Genomic DNA, 17,298 nt, shown 5'->3' with positions numbered 1-17,298 from the left:
AGCAGAAATCAGGGCTTTCCGGTGAGTTTGTCCGGGAACCACCTGCTACTAGAGTCGCACGGCTCTTGTGCTGCCACGTGCACCCCAGCTGCAGGCACCTCGGGGAAGTGGAGAGCAGAGACTCCGGCCACATGGATCCTGGAGCTCCTGGGGGGACAGAGTATCCCGGGGACACTCTGGGAAGGACTGCTTCCCCCCGACTTTGACTCCGAACCACTGGGGCCGGGGCCCCTCTCGCAATGCCAGCAACGCCTTGGGGGTTGTAAGCCCAGAGCTCAAAGAAAGGGACTCTCCTGTCCAAGGCTCAGTGTAGCACGACCCTGATCTGGGCATGGAGGTTGCCATAAACAGGGGCGCTGTTTGGGGTCCCAGAAGCAGACCCTGGGACAGATTTTGGGCACATGGTTGGTTGGAGGTGATGTCAGCCAGGAGGGGAGGCATTAAGGGCTAGTTAATGAGCGGTGATGCGTTGGGCAGCTGGCCCAGTCCCACTGAGGACCCTCTGTTGCTCTGCTGGACACATGCGGAGCTGCCTCGAGTGGGGGGCGCTGAGGGCCTGTCCACCAGTCCCGTGCCCTTGTTGGGCTCTGTCCTGGAGGCGTGTGCTCCCCTGCTCCCAGCCCGTCCCACACACCGTCCAGTCACAGCCAGAGATGTCAGGACGTCTGAGGTGGCCTCTGGTGGCCCAGGACAGCCCCTCCCCTGGCGAGGCTCTTTCAGCACTGAGGACAGCGGCTGCTCAGGCTTCAGCGGGCCCCACACTGCGGTCCCTGTCCTCTCCCAGCCCAGGCAGGAGCGGGCTCTGTCCACTTTGTAAGTCACTCCTAAGACAGAGGTGTGTGCCGCTGGCCGGCCAAGCAGAGAGCTGCAGCTGCCAAGGGCACTTGCTCCACAGGCAGCTACTTAGGGGGGAGCAAGACGTACTGTCATTTTGGGCATGAATAACCAATTTCCTACAAATTTGCCAGGTTTCCTACTAAGAATGACCAAGCCCAATCCATCTTCTGGGGACTCTCAGCTGCCATCTGCAGCACGGGGTTCCCAGTCAGCGGGTCCCGTGCTGGGACACGGCACCCGCACTGTGAGCCCGCCACACAGCCACCAGGCTGCTCCCCAGCCCCCCACCCAAGCTCAAACACCTCGCCCTCTCCTGGGGTGCCTTGGTGCCCAGTGTGCCCAAGTCCCTACAGCCAGAACCTGGAGATAAATGGGTCCTCAGAGGTCTGTGTGGCGGGCTTGGTGAAGGGCAGGACAGAGGATGGTTCCTGCTGCACAGGTGGGTGTGGGAGGGTTGGGCTCCACCTGGCACCTGTTTTTGGGGGGGCTGGGACCAAGGTGTCTGTGTCTCCTGCTGCCCTGAATGCCTTCCCTGCCCCCACATCCCCTTCTCCTCTTATCACAATCGTCTTGTTCCTCAAGGTGAAACTCAAGGTCACCTCCTCCAGGAAGCCTTCCATGTTGTACAGCAGCTCTTGGTCTTCCGAGCCCGTTCTCCATGCCGGCCTGAGGCTGGAGCTCAGCTTGGCCTCTGTGGGTGGCTGTGTGCATATTGGCTTTACGGGTTGGTGCTCTGGCTCTGCTGGTGGAGGGGTGACCCCAAACCGGTGTGTGCCAAGGGTCCCCTCCCTTCATCCTCACTGTGGCCCTGCGTTTTAGGGTCAGCTTTCCCAAACTGCAGATGGAATAAGGGCTCAGAGAGGTAGGGCAGTTCCTAGGCCACACAGCATGGCAGAGGCTGAGTAGGGGCTCGAACTCGGCTGTGGTTCCCAATGGCAGGAGCCTCAGGGGGGCACCTGGGGCTGCTGGGCTCTGAGAAAGCGTGTGGGGGCCTCAGGCAGCTAGTGGGGTCCCTCTTGGTCTGGCAGGGGAGTCTGCTGGGTGCTATCTGGACTGTTCTCAGCTCCTAAACCACGTACACGCTCCCAGGACAGGCCTCTGGGTGGGCTCCTCAGCACCCCTACATCACAGATGAGGAAACTGAGGCAGAGGGAGGGACAGTGACTGGGCTGGGTCACACATGAGCAAGCAGCAGGATTCGTGTAACTTGCACGAATTCGTGTCAGGACTTTTCAGCACCTGTCAGCGCTGCGGACCTGAGGGGCGTCGCCGGCACCGGCGTCATGGGACCAGCGCCCACCATCCACCCTGGGAACGCGGCAGGGTCTCCAGGACCTCGTTTTCAGGGCGGACCACAGAGAGCCCACTTCCTGGAGGCGCACCTGAGACCGCTGGGATCAGAGCTGCTGGGTCCTGAGCGTGCTCAGCCAGTGGGGACACGGCCAGTGGCCAGGAGCCACCGAAGGGAACATTTGCTACACATAATCCAGTGCTCGGGACGGCTGATAGGGCATGGACACAGCCAGCACTCGGACCCCACCCCGGCACTTGTCCCCACCTCACAGCAGCTGTGGGGTGGTTCGGGATGCCACCCAGGGCCCCACCCAGGCCCTAAGCCCTTCCTGCTGCAGCCCCTGCACCGGCATAAGTGCACACACATGCAAACATGCATACATATATGCACACCCCAAAGCAAACCTGCAATTGCCCTTTCTGTGCCTCTGGGAAACACTTTCTGAGGAAACAAGGCAAGACTGTCAGCAGTCCCAGTGCCGGGACCTCAGAGCCCCTTTCACCTTCCCAGTCCTTGTCTGGTGGACGTGGCTTTGGGGGTCAGCGCGATGACTGCAATGCTGTGCCTGGTGCCTGGGTGCGGCCCCACCCTAGAGCCAGCACGCACAGGGGCACCACAGGCTGGGGAGGGGGGGCGGCCCTCGGTGGCCGTGGGGGAGGTGGCCCGCGCGAGGTTCCATTAATGGCAGGAACAGAGGCTCCGAGCTGGAGCCAACGATGACTAAGAGGCCGAGGGGTGGGACGTGGTCCAGGAGGACGTCACCCTGCCGGGCCTGCCCGTGCCGAGTGAATGATTCAGCAGGCGACCCAGACGGGAAGCGGCAGGGCTGGCTGCCGGAGGACCACGCCGGTCCGCGAAGGGCAGGCCGGACGCTGGTGGGAGGGGTGCGCCTGCTCCGTGGGTGGCGTCATCCCCACCTCCCTGGAGACGGTGGTGATTGTTTTAGAGTTGGGGAAACTGAGATGAGGGGCACTCCCTGCACAGCCCCCGCTGGCAGAGTGGACAGAGCAAGGCGCTAGAGGAAGCAGCTGGCCATGGCCCCGGGAGTCCAGCGCACCTCCAGGGAAGGACCGCAGAACTGCCAGCCAGACCCCTGGGGGCGGGTCACTGGTTCCCTCTGTAGCCACTGCTCCTCTAACTGGCCCCTGGCTCAGCTGGGGGACATCCTGAGCTCCTCGGGAGTCTGTAACGCCCCTGAGCCAGCTGCCCAGCTGCTCTTCCTGCTGTGGCCTGCGCAGAGGGGGCTGGGGCCTGGCCCTGGGGGCAGGGCATGGACAGGCCTGGTGGGCCCTCAGGCACTGACTCGGGAGATAGCACTCACCCAGCTCCAGCCCCTTTCCTGGGGTCCCTGCCCAGCAGGAGCATTGTCGGGCCCCTGGCAGCTGCTGGGAGCTTTGCGGGTCGTCATGGGCCCCGTGGTTACAGCCTCCCTGCCAGGACCCCAGTCCTATCTGGTGTGGATGGAGCATGGCAGAGCCCCCTGTGAGCTCCTCCCCAGGTAGTGGTGAGCACTGCCCCACCCCCGAGACAGGATGAGGCCATGGCTTCCCCATGGCCCAGTTTAAATCCTGCTCCACGCTTGCTGCTGTGTGTACCGCACCCCCCCCCACCCCCCCCCCCAGTGCAGAAGGCTGTATTTCTCTTCACTCTCCTTAGCATCGCCTCTCTGGAGTCAGGAAAAGCAGACCGACTTTTATCTGGGTTTATTAGTACTTTTAAATCCTGTGCAGACAATATTGCCCACGCTGGGAGCCTGTGCCTGCCTCCCCTCCAGCCCTGGCTGTTAGCAATTAATTTCAGGACAGGCATGAAGGTGAGTGTGTCCTGGGGCAGGAGGCTCAGGTCCCATGTCAGCGTGTCTAGCCGTCCTTCCAGGCCCCGCTGCTCCCGGGACAGTGACCAGTCCCATCTGTCACCCGACATTCTCAGGGAGTGAGCACTCGAACCAGCTAGTGTCCAGGCCTTGGACACAAAGGTGTCTGTTGGCGCCAGGTGACACAGACGTTTGGCAAAAGCCCAAAGCCTGGGTGACGGGCACAGTACGGCGTCACCCTGAACAAGCCGGGCCAGAGCCAGCTCTCAGCAGTGCCCAGGAGTGGACAGCCTCACATCAGAGCCCCGTGCAGGCCGCTGCCCCAGCTTGGCAGGCACCAGGGAGGCAACAGGAAGGTTGAAAAAGCTCGCCAACGTTTAGGCCCATCTCCCGCCACACCCGTGGCTTTGCCACTGTCACTGCCCCACCGTCACATGACAAATGTAGAAAATCCCACCAGATAGCAGCATCACTTTTTTAAATAGTCATGTATGTTTTCACGTGCTTAAGGGAGCCCAGCCCTTTTTCATGTTTATTAGTCACCATTCTCAAAGCCTGCTTCCTCCTGGCACAGAAGGTCTGTCATGACGCCATCTTCATCTCATTCCTCTGGGCGCACCCGTCTCTCCCTGCACCCGGAGACCAGGTCGGTGGAGACATCGACCCCGAGACCTGCCCTTGCAGCTCAGGAAGCTGCCCTAGCGTCCGCGGCGCGACACGAGGCCCGGCCGCTCCATCGTCGCCTCGCTGTGTGCGTGTTGCTGCCCCAGCTGCATTCAGGCTATTTTCTTTGGTTTTCAGCAATTTGATTATTAAGTTTCTAGGCGGGTTGTGGGGTTTTTCCTGCGTACATCCTCTTTGGGGTCCTCTGAGCCCCTTGAATGTTTAACACGTTAAGTGCCCAGTCAGTCACCGGCGACTCACACTATTCTTTCTGTCCGGAAGACAAAACAGGCTGGCGCTTAACGTGTTAAATGTGTGTTTCTTCCAAATGGGGGGTGTTTCCGCCATTATTCCTTGAAGTAATTTTTCTCTTTCTTGAGCTCCGAGGGTGGCCTGGCCTTTGGGTGTTGTCCCGCCAGTGGCTGCGTGAGGCTCCGTCTCCTCCGCTCTCCACCCTTCAGGTTGGACACTTTCTAATGATCTTCAAACTCACCGACTTTCCTCCCTGTCTCCAATCTGTTCTTGAGTCCCTCAGCGAGTTTTAAATTCCAAACGTCGTGTTTCTCCGTTCTAACATTCTCATCTGTTTATTTCTTGCAGCGCCTACTTCTCTGCTGAGAATTCTCACCATTCGTGCCGGTCACACCCCTGCAGGTGTGTGTGTGATCGCACAGGCAGGGCTATGACACCCACCGGGCCGCCCGGCCAAGGCCTCCTCTTGAGGGTGGCTCCTTTTCCTGGTTACCGTTGATTAATCTCGTTCTGCATCCTGAACATTGTGCATTCCGTCCTGTGTTCACCCTGTGGAGATGCTGACGTTGGTTAATCGGCCAGGGCCACCTCGCCCCTTCTCGTCACTGCAGCTGCCGTGTCTGCCCGCCGTGCCCCTCCGGGTGGTTCTGAGACTTACACGGAATCACACCCAGAATCAGGAGACGCTCTTGTCCACTGTCTCCCGTCCAGGACGCCCCCTTCCCTGCAGGGGCCCCTTTCCCGGTTCCTCTGGCCAAAGGAGGGGGCTCCCATCAGAGCTGGACCCTCTCGTGAAGCTGTGCTGGTGGGGACTGTGCTTGTCCTCTGGGTAGAGCCATGAGGAAACCCAGAAACGCCACACGGGCTGCTGTGCACCTGCCACCGGCTGCCTGCCCCCCGAGGCCTCAGCGGCTGCTGGCTGCATTTCACCCAGATGCAGTCTGTAACAGTGGAGGGACGGGCCCTGGCCCACGCAGCACCTGGGGGCTGGGGCTGAGATGTCACTCCCTTGTTCCTTTCAAGGGCTTCATGACAGCAAAACTTGGTGGAGTGAGCTTCATGAGTGTGAGTGTGGGCACCTGGGCAGTGCCCTGAGCTTGGGGAGGCGGGAGGACCGTGAGCCGCGCTTATGTGGGGCACTGGCCATCCACCTGCTCACAGTGCAGGAACAGGAGGGATAGGGCTGGACTTGGAGTCTGAGCTGGCAGCCTCAGGACCATGTTGCTCCTCCTCCGTTACAGAGGCACCACCCAGCCGCACAGCCAGGAGGGGCAGGGGTCTAGAGTCCATGCCTGGCCCCACCTGGCATTCTTTGAGTCGCTCCAGCTGCCTGGGACGGCAAAGTCCCTGTCAGCCCCACAGCCCAGTGCCGGGGGCCAATGATCGATGGCAGAGCCCACGAGTCAGAGCTGGCAGAGGGCAGGCCTGGCTGGATGTGGTGACTCAGTGGAGAGAAAAAGACGGGAAGCGGAAGCACCTCATGCACTCCCAGCGTGGGAACCGAGCAGGCAGGGGACGAGACAGACGGGCCGTGACAGCTTAACGGCCTTTGGTTGAGGCATCTCCTGGATGGGTGGCTCTGGGACAGGCTCTGAGCTGAGACGCGCTCCAATCTCTGTCACTCGCCAGCTGGGCTGGGAGGCGAATGGCCCTGGCTCATTCCCACCTGGCCACGCACTCAGGTGGCACCTCCCGCCACGGGTCCTGCCTGGCCTCTGGGACGGTAGGCAGGCTGGGAGGAGGGTGCAGAAGGCGGCCACACCCAGTCCATCCAGACCCCGTGACCCTTGGTTTAGGGAGAACGGGGAGGTCCGACAGGAGCCCAGATTCTCCGGGGGTGAGTAGAAAGGGGTGGGTGGGCCCTCTTGGCAGCTGTAGCCCCTGGAGCATGGTCCCTGATGCGGTCTAGCATGTACTGGCTCAGGGCGCTCTGGGACCCCCCTGCACCTCCTCATTTCCAGTCAGCGAGGGGCCTTGCCAAGGGCGCCTCCAGGACGGGCGTGCCCGGAGACCCTGGCCCTGGGCTGTCTGGGAGGACCCAGCAGCTGCATGAATGGTGACCCGTGCAGCCAGCCTGGAGAGGGTGAGAGTGCGGTGTGGGGGCAGCAGGGAAGAGGCAGAGAGGGCCGGGCCTGACAGGAGACATCTGGAGCTCCTCTCAGGCCCCCACCTGGGACCCCTTTAGGACCCAATGTGCCCCCCAGGCCTGCTGTGTCCTTCAGCATGTCTCTCAGTTGGTCTGTGGTTCGCTGCTGGGCGGGAAGTGCCTGGGGTGTCGGGCAGGAAGAGCAGGGCCCTGCAGGCCGTCCCCATCTTTGTGGGGCCGGGGCCAGCTGCGGGCAGCTTCACCTGCAGGTGGTTGGTCAGCCACGCTGTCCTTCCAGGTGTGAGCATCACCCTTGAGGGGAATGAGCCACTGCAGACTGCGGGGGCGAGGAGTGAACTTACCTATGGCTGATCACTAGCTCTGAGGTCAGTCTGGTTAGTGATGGGCCGGCATCCAGGGAAATGCAGACCTCCCACCTGTGTGGGAGCCTTACAGCGTTCAGGGTGCCCGCCCGCCTCCTGGCCATCGCTCCTTAACCAGGAAGACAGCACTGACAGGTGACACCTGTCCTGTATTTAAATGTGATCATTAACCCCTTTGGTTTTAATGAAAATGGGTAAAAATAAACTGCTAGACCCAAGAAAGAATGAGAGAGAAAAGAGACAGAGAGGGAGAGAGAGGAAGAGAAACGGAGGCAGAGGGACAGCGGGCGGGGCAGAAGGAGGCCTGAGCTGGTGAAACTCCTCCATCAGGACAAGCGCAGCCAGAGAACGGAGCATAGAAACCACCAGCAGCAGCTCAGCTGAACGGGAGGCGGGCGGTGCGGCTCTTCCTGCTCCCCGAGGACCCCAGGATGACCTGCTCTGGGAAGCGCTGGGCTGGGGGCCAGCTAAGCACTCTGGAATCCGGGCAGGCCATTTTTAACTGGTGTTATTCATTAGCAGTTTACTCAGCTGGCTGGCAGAGCCCCAACGCGGCCTCCCAGGCTGGAGGGGTGCGGGACGCTGGGCCCACGTCCCTCAGGGCCGGGTGGGTGCGCCACACACAGCATCTCCCTCCTGTGCTCTGGGCAGGGCTTCCCTGGGTGGGGACTCCCACCCCCAGAGCTCAGCCCTCCCCAGGAGAGGGCATCGCCACGCCGGCTGCCAGCCCTCACTTTCTTTGAGAATTTGGGACCCAGACAAGGAGCTGGGGGGTAAGTCAGTTATATTTGCAGCAGCTTCAAGCCTCAAAAATCCCCAGGCAGGAATTGCTGACCCCAGCGGTGCCCCGTGCCCACAGTCTGCCCTGGAAGCCTCTGGGCCGAGTCACCCTCAGGCACAGCCTGAACCCAGACCCCTGTGGACACTGAAGACTTCCAGGGGAAGTCATTGCCACCCAGTCACTCCCGGGGTGCGGGTGGGGGGGGCAGGGGAGGGGGTGTGCATGTTCATTAGGAAAACAAAGCACGGAAAGGGCCCCTCCCCCAGGTGTGCTAAGAGCCAGCACAAAGCAACCAAAGGAAGAAACGCTGGGGAGAGCGACTGAGCCAGAGCCCCCACCCGCTGCTCACGCGGGAAAGCAGCTCCGAGGCTGGGGAGGCTGCCGCCCAGCTCTCCCCCAGAACAGCCGGGAAGGACCAGGATTCCGGGGAGACTCTTAGGAGCAGGGAGTTGTGCACACGGGCGCCCTCCCTCTGCCCTGCCTGGCCAGGCCCCTGGGCTGCAGCTTTACCGGAAGAGCCGAAGATGCTAAACGCAAAAGGACTGCTTTCCCGGAAAACTGCTGACACGGGGACGCTCTGGCAAAGAGAGAGCTTGAGGGAGCGGGGCCGGATCCATACTGCGTGTGATGTCAGAACGAAAATTGTCTTGATTTATGAAATTCCACAAGTCAGTTCTTCCCTCGGTCGCCCGGGGTATGAGCGGCGTGGTCCCCCGGCAGCCCAGTCCGAGCCCCTCCCTGCAGTGCCCGGTCGGCCCTCCTGGCGCGGCGGGTCCACAGTGCACCCTCGGGGGGGGGCCGCTGCCTGTAGACCAAGAGGCCGACTGAGGGAAAGCAGTCCCTCAGTGGCTCCCCGCCCCTGCCCTGGCATGAGTGGCTGTGCACGGGGCGCTTGAGAAAGATGTCTGGGCCACATCAGCCTCTACCCATTAAAAACCCTGGGCCAGTGATGGCGAACCTTTTGAGCTCGGCGTGTCAGCATTTTGAAAAACCCTAACTTAACTCTGGTGCCATGTCACATATAGAAATTTTTTGATATTTGCAACCGTAGTAAAACAAAGACTTATATTTTTTACTAGGGGCCCGGTGCACGAAATTCGTGCACTGGGTGGGTGGGGGGCAGGGGGGCGTGTCCCTCAGCCCAGCCTGCCCCCTCTCACATACTGGGAAGCCCTCAGGCGTTGACCCCCATCACCCTCCAATCGCAGGATCGGCCCCTTGCCCAGGCCTGACACCTCTGGCCTAGGCGTCCAGCCCGGGCAGCGGGGACCTGCAGTGGCAGCGGGGGGTGCCGCGATCACGCGGGCTCCGCCCCTGCCCGTGCAGGATGCCTCTGGCTGAGGCGTCCGGACCGGGCAGCGGGGACCCGCAGCTGCAGCGGCCCCGAGATCGTGGGCTTCGCTTTAGGCCCAGGCAAGGGACCCCTAGCTCCCGGGACTGCCAGCTTCGACCGTGCCCAGCTCCCATCCCTGGCTCCACCCCTACTTCCTGCTATCACTGGCCAGGGCGGCAAAGGCGCCTGATTCTCCGATCATGGCTGGGGGGCAGGGCAAAGGCGGCCCCAGGGCCGCCTTTGCCCTGCCCCCCAGCTCTTAGCTCCCCCCTGGGTTTCCAATCACTGTCAGTGGCAGGGGGCTTCTTCCTGCTTTCCTTTTCGCCTCCCTGCATTGTGCCTACATATGCAAATTAACCGCCATCTTGTTGGCAGTTAACTGCCAATCTTAGTTGGCAGTTAACTGCCAATCTTAGTTGGCAGTTAATTTGCATATAGCCCTGATTAGCCAATGAAAAGGGTATCGTCGTACGCCAATTACCATTTTTCTCTTTTATTAGTATAGATATTTATTTTATATATTTAAATGCCATTTAACAAAGAAAAATCAACCGAAAAAATGAGATCACGTGTCACCTCTGACATGTGTATCATAGGTTTGCCATCACTGCCCTAGACCCATGCCCTGGCTGGTGTTCCCAATGGTTAGAGCGTTGGCCGTCGAGGGTTCCATTCCTGGTCAAGGGCATGTACCTGTGTTGCAGGTTCAATCCCCAGCCCCAGTTGGGATGCATGTGGGAGGCAACCAATTGATGTGTCTCCCTCACATCGATGTTTCTCTCTCTCTATTCTCCCACCCCTCTCCCCTCTCCCTCGCCCCCTTCCACTCTCTCTAAAAATATCAATGGAAAAAACATCCTCAGGTGAGGATTAACCAAATAAATAAATATAAACTAAAACTGTAGACTTATATCCCATCTGTAACCCTGCTCGCTGAGGCAGGAGCCTCAGCTAATCTATACTGATAAAAGGGTGGTATGCAAATTAACCACCACTCAATGACAAAGATGGCAGCGCCAGCTGGAGTGGTTGGGATGCTTGTCTGCCTTCAGGCAAAGAAGGAAGCCAAGCCTCCCACAAGCCCTAGCCAGCCTCCGACGGCCGGCCTCTGGGCAACGGCCATTAAGCCTGCCCAGAGTGGGCAGTAGGCAGCTCTGGCCCAGAGCGAAGGCGGAAGGTGGCAGCCAGAGTGAAGGCCCGGGTCCCGGGTGCCGGAGGGAAGCTGGTGCCAGCAGCCAGGGGAAGGAAGGCCTATTCTTGCATGAATCTTTGTGCATTGGGCAGTTATTGAAATAAACGGTTTGAAGCAAAGTTTAGAAGCCAGTGTTGCCACAGACACACCAGCAGCCACATAGGATAGTGGGGCACAGGCGAGTCAGTGGTTACCCTGCGATGGCAGGGCCTTTCCAAGCACCACAAAGCGAACGGTTGATATATTGGACTACACGAAAATTTAAAACGTCTGGATGGCGAAAGATACCATAACCTCAAATAAAAAGTAAATGGAAAACCAGGAGAAAGTGTTCAATATATATCACAGACAAATTGTTAAGAGCATTCTCATAAAGCAACGCCTTTTTAAAGGACAGAGACATTTGTAGAAAAATGGGCAAAAGATGTGAACAGATGGCAAAAGTTTCACAAATTGCACTGCAGCCAGCAAGTTTGTGACAAATGCTCTACTTCCCGTGAAACAAAGGAAGGTATGGACAGCTTGAATGACGGTACGATTATCTTCCATAGTACTGGCAAGTTGTGTTTTAAATTGTAAAACCTATTCTGGCCAAAGAACAAGAAAGACATAAATTGGCCAGTCTTTTTTTTTTGGGGGGGGGGGTGAAGAGATGGGGCAATGGAGTACCAAAACCCCCAACAAAATTCATAGACAGATGTCCTAAGGAACTAAGTTTCGGCATGAAAAGTCACATGCGAGAGAAACCAAGATGGCGGCATAGGTAAACACTGGAAATTGCTGCCTCCCACAACAAATTCAAAAATGCAACTAAAAGACGGAACGGACATCATCCAGAACCACAAGAAGGCTGGCTGAGTGGAAATTATACAACTAGAAGGCAAGAGAAAAGCATACCGAGACTCAGGGGAGGTGCAGTGCGGAAGTAAAATACAAAGATGCGGAGGTGCATGCGGAGAGGGCTGGTGGCTGAGGACACGGTTGTCTTTTTCAATCGGGAGGGAGTCTCAAGCTCTGACCTCCAGTTCTGGGCGAGTCTCTGGAGACCCAGACTCATACGGGAGAAATGGGACTGTCTGGCATCGGTTGGAACTTGAGGGCAGCTTTCTCTCGGAGGTGCTCACAGCAATTGATTGCCAGGGACTCTGAGGGCAGGACTGAGAGCAGCCATACTGCTCCCTCTGCCCTGTTGATCCCCTGGGACCCCGCCCTGCCCAAGCACTGAGGCTTTTGCATATGAAAGGCCCAGCCCTTTGTAATCTGAAAATTACTTAACAAACTGCTGCTGGCCCAAGCTCCCAAGGCAACTTGCATTGCTTTACAGCTGGCTTCTGCAGGGTAGCCTCAGGCAGAGGCTAGATTAGCACCTCCCTAGCGATCCAGGAGCCAGTTCTCCCATTGCAGAAACAGCTGATTCTCACAGCCAATTGGCCTGGAGGTCAATCCCTCCCAGTGTTACCTACAACAATCAAGGCTTAACTACAACAAGGCTGTGCACAAAACCTACAAGGGGGTGCACCAAAAGTGTCTACCTCCGGTAATCAGGGAGGCTGAGCCACTGGGCCCTATAAGACACTTAGCACAGAAGGCCACTCTATCAACACAGGGAAGCATAAAAAATGCCGAGACAAAGAAACAGGACACAAATGACAGAAATGGAGGAAAGCAAACTACTGGACATAGAGTTCAAAACCACACTTTTAAGGTTTTTCAAGAATTTTCTAGAAACCGCCGATAAACTTAATGAGGCCCTCAAGAAATCTAGTGAGACACTCGATGTTGTGATAAAGGACCAACTAGAAATTAAGCATACACTGACTGAAATAAGAATATTATACAGACTCCCAACAGCAGACCAGAGGATCGCAAGAATCAAGTCAAAGATTTGAAATACGAAGAAGCAAAAAACACCCAATCAGAAAAGCAAAATGAAAAAAGAATCCAAAAATACGAAGATAGTGTAAGGAGCCTCTGGGACAGCTTCAAGCGCACCAACATTCGAATTATAGGGGTGTCAGAAGAAGAGAGAGAGCAAGATATTGAAAACCTATTTGAAGAAATAATGACAGAAAACTTTCCCTACGTGGTGAAAGAAATAGGCTTCCAAGTCCAGGAAGCGCAGAGAACCCCAAACAAAAGGAATCCAAAGAGGACCACACCAAGACACATCATAATTAAAATGCCAAGAGCAAAAGACAAAGAAAGAATCTTAAAAGCAGCAAGAGAAAGAAACCCAGTTACCTACAAGGGAATACCCATACGACTGTCAGCTGATTTCTCAACAGAAACCTTGCAGGCCAGAAGGGAGTGGCAAGAAATATTCAAAGTGATGAATACCAAGAACCTACAACCAAGATAACTTTATCCAGCAAAGCTATCATTCAGAATTGAAGGTCAGATAAAGAGCTTCACAGATAAGGAAAAGCTAAAGGAGTTCATCACCACCAAACCAGTATTATATGAAGTGCTGAAAGGTATCCTTTAAGAAGAGGAAGAAGAAGAAAAAGGTGAAGATACAAATTATGAACAACAAATACACATCTATCAACAAGTGAATCTAAAAATCAAGTGAATAAATAATCTGATGAACAGAATAAACTGGTGATTATAATAGAATCAGGGGCATTGAAAGGGAGTGGACTGACTATTCTTGCGGGGGGAAGGGGTGTGGGGGATGCGGGAAGAGACTGGACAAAAATCGTGCACCTATGAAGGAGGACAGTGAGCGGGGGGGGGGGGGGGGGAGGTGAGGGCTGAGGGTGGGGTGGGAACTGGGAGGAAGGGAGCTATGGGGAGAAAAAAAGAGGAACAACTGTAATAATCTGAACAATAAAGATTTAATTTAATTTAAAAAATAAAAATAAATTTAAATTAAAAAAATAGAAAAGTTGCATGCAAGAATAGTCATTATGTACCCTAAACCGGAAACAATCTACGTAAGTTAAATAAATTAGGGTAGAAACATATGTAGCCACTGAAAATGCTAGGGGACTAAGGGCCTGACTGGGATGTGTGGTGAGCCCTTAAGTGGAATACAAGAGGGAAACAGAGAGAGTGGGAACATGAGCAGGTGGTTTGATGAGAAAGGAATGAATAATTACATAAATAGATCGTCCAGGGCATGTGGATGGACACGCTGTCCCCACAAGTGCTCGCAGGTGACTTTCTTACTGCAAATCAGAAGACATTGCCAGGTGAGCTGGTCAGTTTCCTGGTTCACATGCTGACTAGCTGCCGGTTCCCACTGATCTTCTATAAGCCACTTTCAGTTGAGCTACTGGGGACATAATGCAAAGAGGCACGGACTTGAGCCAGACCAGCACACGGACAGGAAGAGGGCACCTTGCTCTCAGCCCTCCTGACCCAGCAAGTCTGCTATAGTAATAACAGAGGAGGAGAGAACAGGGCAGGGGCTGCCACAGTGCTTCCCCTGAGATTAAAAGGAATCGTGTTGTGAATCCTCACCCAAAGGTATTTTCCATTGATTTTAGAGAGGGTGGAAGGGAGGAGGAGAGACAGAGAGAGAAACATGTGTCTCTCTCAAACCCAGGACCCTTCAGGCCAAAGGCTCTTTATCCACTGAGCCAAACTGGCTAGGCAATTTAAAGGAATTTCTTAAAAGGCAAGTGATGGGGCCGAAACCGGTTTGGCTCAGTGGATAGAGCGTCGGCCTGCAGACTCAAGGGTCCCAGGTTCGATTCCAGTCAAGGGCATGTACCTGGGTTGCGGGCACATCCCCAGTAGAGGATGTGCAGGAGGCAACTGATCGATGTTTCTCTCTCATCGATGTTTCTAACTCTCTATCTCTCTCCCTTCCTCTCTGTAAAAAATCAATAAAATATATTTTAAAAAAATCAATAAAATATATTTTTTAAAAAAAAGGAAGTGATGGAGAGGTGAGCCACAGGGTTTCCCCAGCTTGGCTTCTCCCTGTGACCTGATTTCCCCCTGTGACCTGGGTTCTCCCTGTGACCTGATTTCCCCCTGTGACCTGGGTTCTTCCTGTTACCTGGGTTCTTCCTGTCACCTGGCTTCCCCCTGTCACCTGGGTTCTTCCTGTCACCTGGGTTCTTCCTGTCACCTGGCTTCCCCTGTCACCTGGCTTCCCCCTGTCACCTGGCTTCCCCCTGTCACATGGCTTCCCCTGTCACCTGGCTTCCCCTGTCACCTGGCTCCCCCTGTCACCTGGCTTCCCCCTGTCACCTGAGTTCTCCCTGCACCGAGGGGCAGAGGCCACAGAACCAGCAGCCCTCCCCCATCGCCCAGCTGTGGATGAAACCGGCGCTTCCTGCAGGCGAGTCCCCCAGCCTGTGATGTGGACCCTCCCCATCCAGGCCCTGGGCTTCCTTATGGGCCCACCTCCCGGGAGCCCGTGCCCCGGCCCCTTGTGGCAGCCGGCGGGGTGATGCTGGAAAAGGTGTTCCCTGGATCTCCCCGCCTCCTGCCACAGAGGAGCCGTGACTGGAAGATTCAAGACAAGCTTCAGGCCAGCTCACTCAATAGCTGAGCCCAAAGGTCTCGGTCAAGGACTGGCCTCCACCTCTGGAGCAGGTGGGCGGACAGGGAGCAGGGAGATGGTGGCTACAGGTGGGGCTTTGTGTCTTCCTTTTCAAGCTGCGGACAGGACAGCGACTGTGCCGTGTGGAGAGGCGCCGCGCCCTGGCCCGGTCCGCGCAGGAGGCCGGCTCGGACACCAGCCCTCCCGGGTTTATAATGCGAAGCCACGGCCACACAAGCTCTCAGCTGGCACTGACCCGCTCGCTCCCCACGGGGAAAGCTCGGTTCTGAGCTCAGCAGAGCGCCGACAGCAGCAGGTCAGACACTGCGGCTTCCGCTCTGGGCCTTTGCTCTGGGTCCCAGGCCCTGACCAGGCGCCCTGACCCACCCCTGCTGACCGGCCCACCTCTCCCTGCAGACCCAGAAAAGGTGCCCCGCTGTCCTGTGGCTGCCAGAGGGAGGCGGGCCAGGGCAGGGCACTGCCTGGCAGCCTTCCTCAGCAGCATCCAAGGCCCAGGGTGGCCAACGTGCCTCTGAGCCAAGAGCACATGGGTCACTGGCTCCCTCCTCCAGAGGCCAGCTTCCGTCTCAGTCACAGGGCCCAGACGGCTGTCAGAGCCGGGGAAGGGAGGGGGGGGGGTGGTGACAGGGAGTGGGCCAGTGCTGGACACTGTGGCCTGCCCCACGTCCCCCGTGGGCTCAGGGCACCCCTGCCACGGGCAGCCCACCTACGTCCTCGCCCTCTTGGGCACCGTCTGCCTTCTCAGACAGAGCTGTCACCTCCCGTCTGGGACGTCTCCGAAGAGCAGGTTGTGGGAGAGGCACACAGCACAGAACTGCAGTCTCCACAGGGATCCGGCCGACTGGGCCAAAGAAGGAAAAAGAGCCGAGAACTGGGAGCCCCCATCAACGGTGAGGTCTCACCGCAAACAGCAGGTGATGCCGAGGTCACGCCTCCCTGTGCCTCTGTCTCACTTGTCCACCTGCTGCTGCCCCCGTCCCCACCCCGGCTCAGGGTGTGGCCAGGGCTGAGGGGCACAGCGAGTCTCAGACCTCCCGCTCCTCGCTCCTCGGAGAGGTGCCGGCCGCAGGGGAGTCCGGAAAGGCTCCTGGCTGTGTCCAAGGTCGTGCACATGGCAGCCATCTGACCTCTCCTCCCTGCATCCCTGGGTGCTGGGCTCAGCGGGCATGCCGCCCTCTCCTGGCCCAGCGAGGCACTGCCAGGCGGAGGGACCACACTACTGTTCTAAGGACAGAGGGAACTTTAAAAGGACGATGGGACTTTACGGTCCAGCTCCCTCATGGCCAAGATGGGGAACTGAGGCCAGAGGAGCAAGCAGCCTCGGCAAGGACTGGTGAGATGTCCTGGTGCCGGGGACAGGCCCCAGGACAAGTGACCACACAGATGGGGGAGTCTCCCCAGGGGACCAGGTACCCCTTCCCCCCTCACAGCAAGGTCACCGCTGCAGGACCCCGCCCACAGCTCTGCATCTGGCATCATGCCACTGGCCACCCCTCGCTGGGTCCTGAACACAACACAGCCGCGCCCCACGGGGGCCTCACCGCCTTCACACCCCAGGTGCCCAGGCCCCGCACCACCAGCTCGCAGCCACGATGCCCGTCTTCCCTGTGTCTCAGGAGCTACAGGTCGGGAGCCAGCGGCCCCTGTGACCCCAGGCCCCAGGTGGGGTGTTTAGGATGCAGCCTTCCTGGCACCTGGTTGTCCGGCTACAGGTGAGACACCCAGGACACAGGCCAGGCCTGCCTGGGGCCAGCAGCTGCAGGAGGCTCATCTCGCTGCTGGGCTGCCACGTTGGCCTATCTCCTGCACATATGAACCTTATATGTTTGACAGTGTATGAAACATGAAAGGAAAACGCAGGTGGGAAAACACGCGTGACTCCAAACCCCACCGGACACTGGCGGGCAGCCCTGGTCAGTGTGGCCACGGCCCAGGCCCTTTGGGCCCTCACGCAGACCTCGGGTGCGGAGCGAGGCGCCAGGAAAGGCGAGGGTAAAACTCTCCCCCTTATTATCTCGGGTCCCACGTTGTCGCCCCCAGCGGCCATCCGGAAGGCTTCCCCAGGGCGGGGCGACCGCCTGGCAGACCCCGACACAGCGCAGCTGCGTCCCACAGGACTTCGCACCCACTGCTCTCTGGCCGGCT

At 57.7% G+C, this 17,298-nt stretch overlaps 1 protein-coding gene across 1 annotated transcript; it reads left to right on the top strand.

The window, feature by feature from the left end:
• The first annotated feature begins 3,938 nt into the window (after positions 1-3,938).
• Positions 3,939-16,802, top strand: LOC132240128 (uncharacterized). The gene is made up of 6 exons (XM_059707487.1): positions 3,939-3,944; positions 4,499-4,737; positions 7,354-7,472; positions 9,570-9,592; positions 15,899-16,043; positions 16,711-16,802. Exons 1-6 carry the CDS (start codon positions 3,939-3,941, stop codon positions 16,800-16,802), a joined length of 624 nt encoding a protein of 207 aa, XP_059563470.1.
• The last annotated feature ends 496 nt before the right edge of the window (positions 16,803-17,298 follow it).

The sequence above is a fragment of the Myotis daubentonii genome, chromosome 8 (assembly GCF_963259705.1).
Source record: "Myotis daubentonii chromosome 8, mMyoDau2.1, whole genome shotgun sequence".
NCBI lineage: Eukaryota > Metazoa > Chordata > Mammalia > Chiroptera > Vespertilionidae > Myotis > Myotis daubentonii.
Note: the sequence above shows the minus strand (reverse complement) of the source record. Positions and strands in the feature narration are given on the sequence as shown.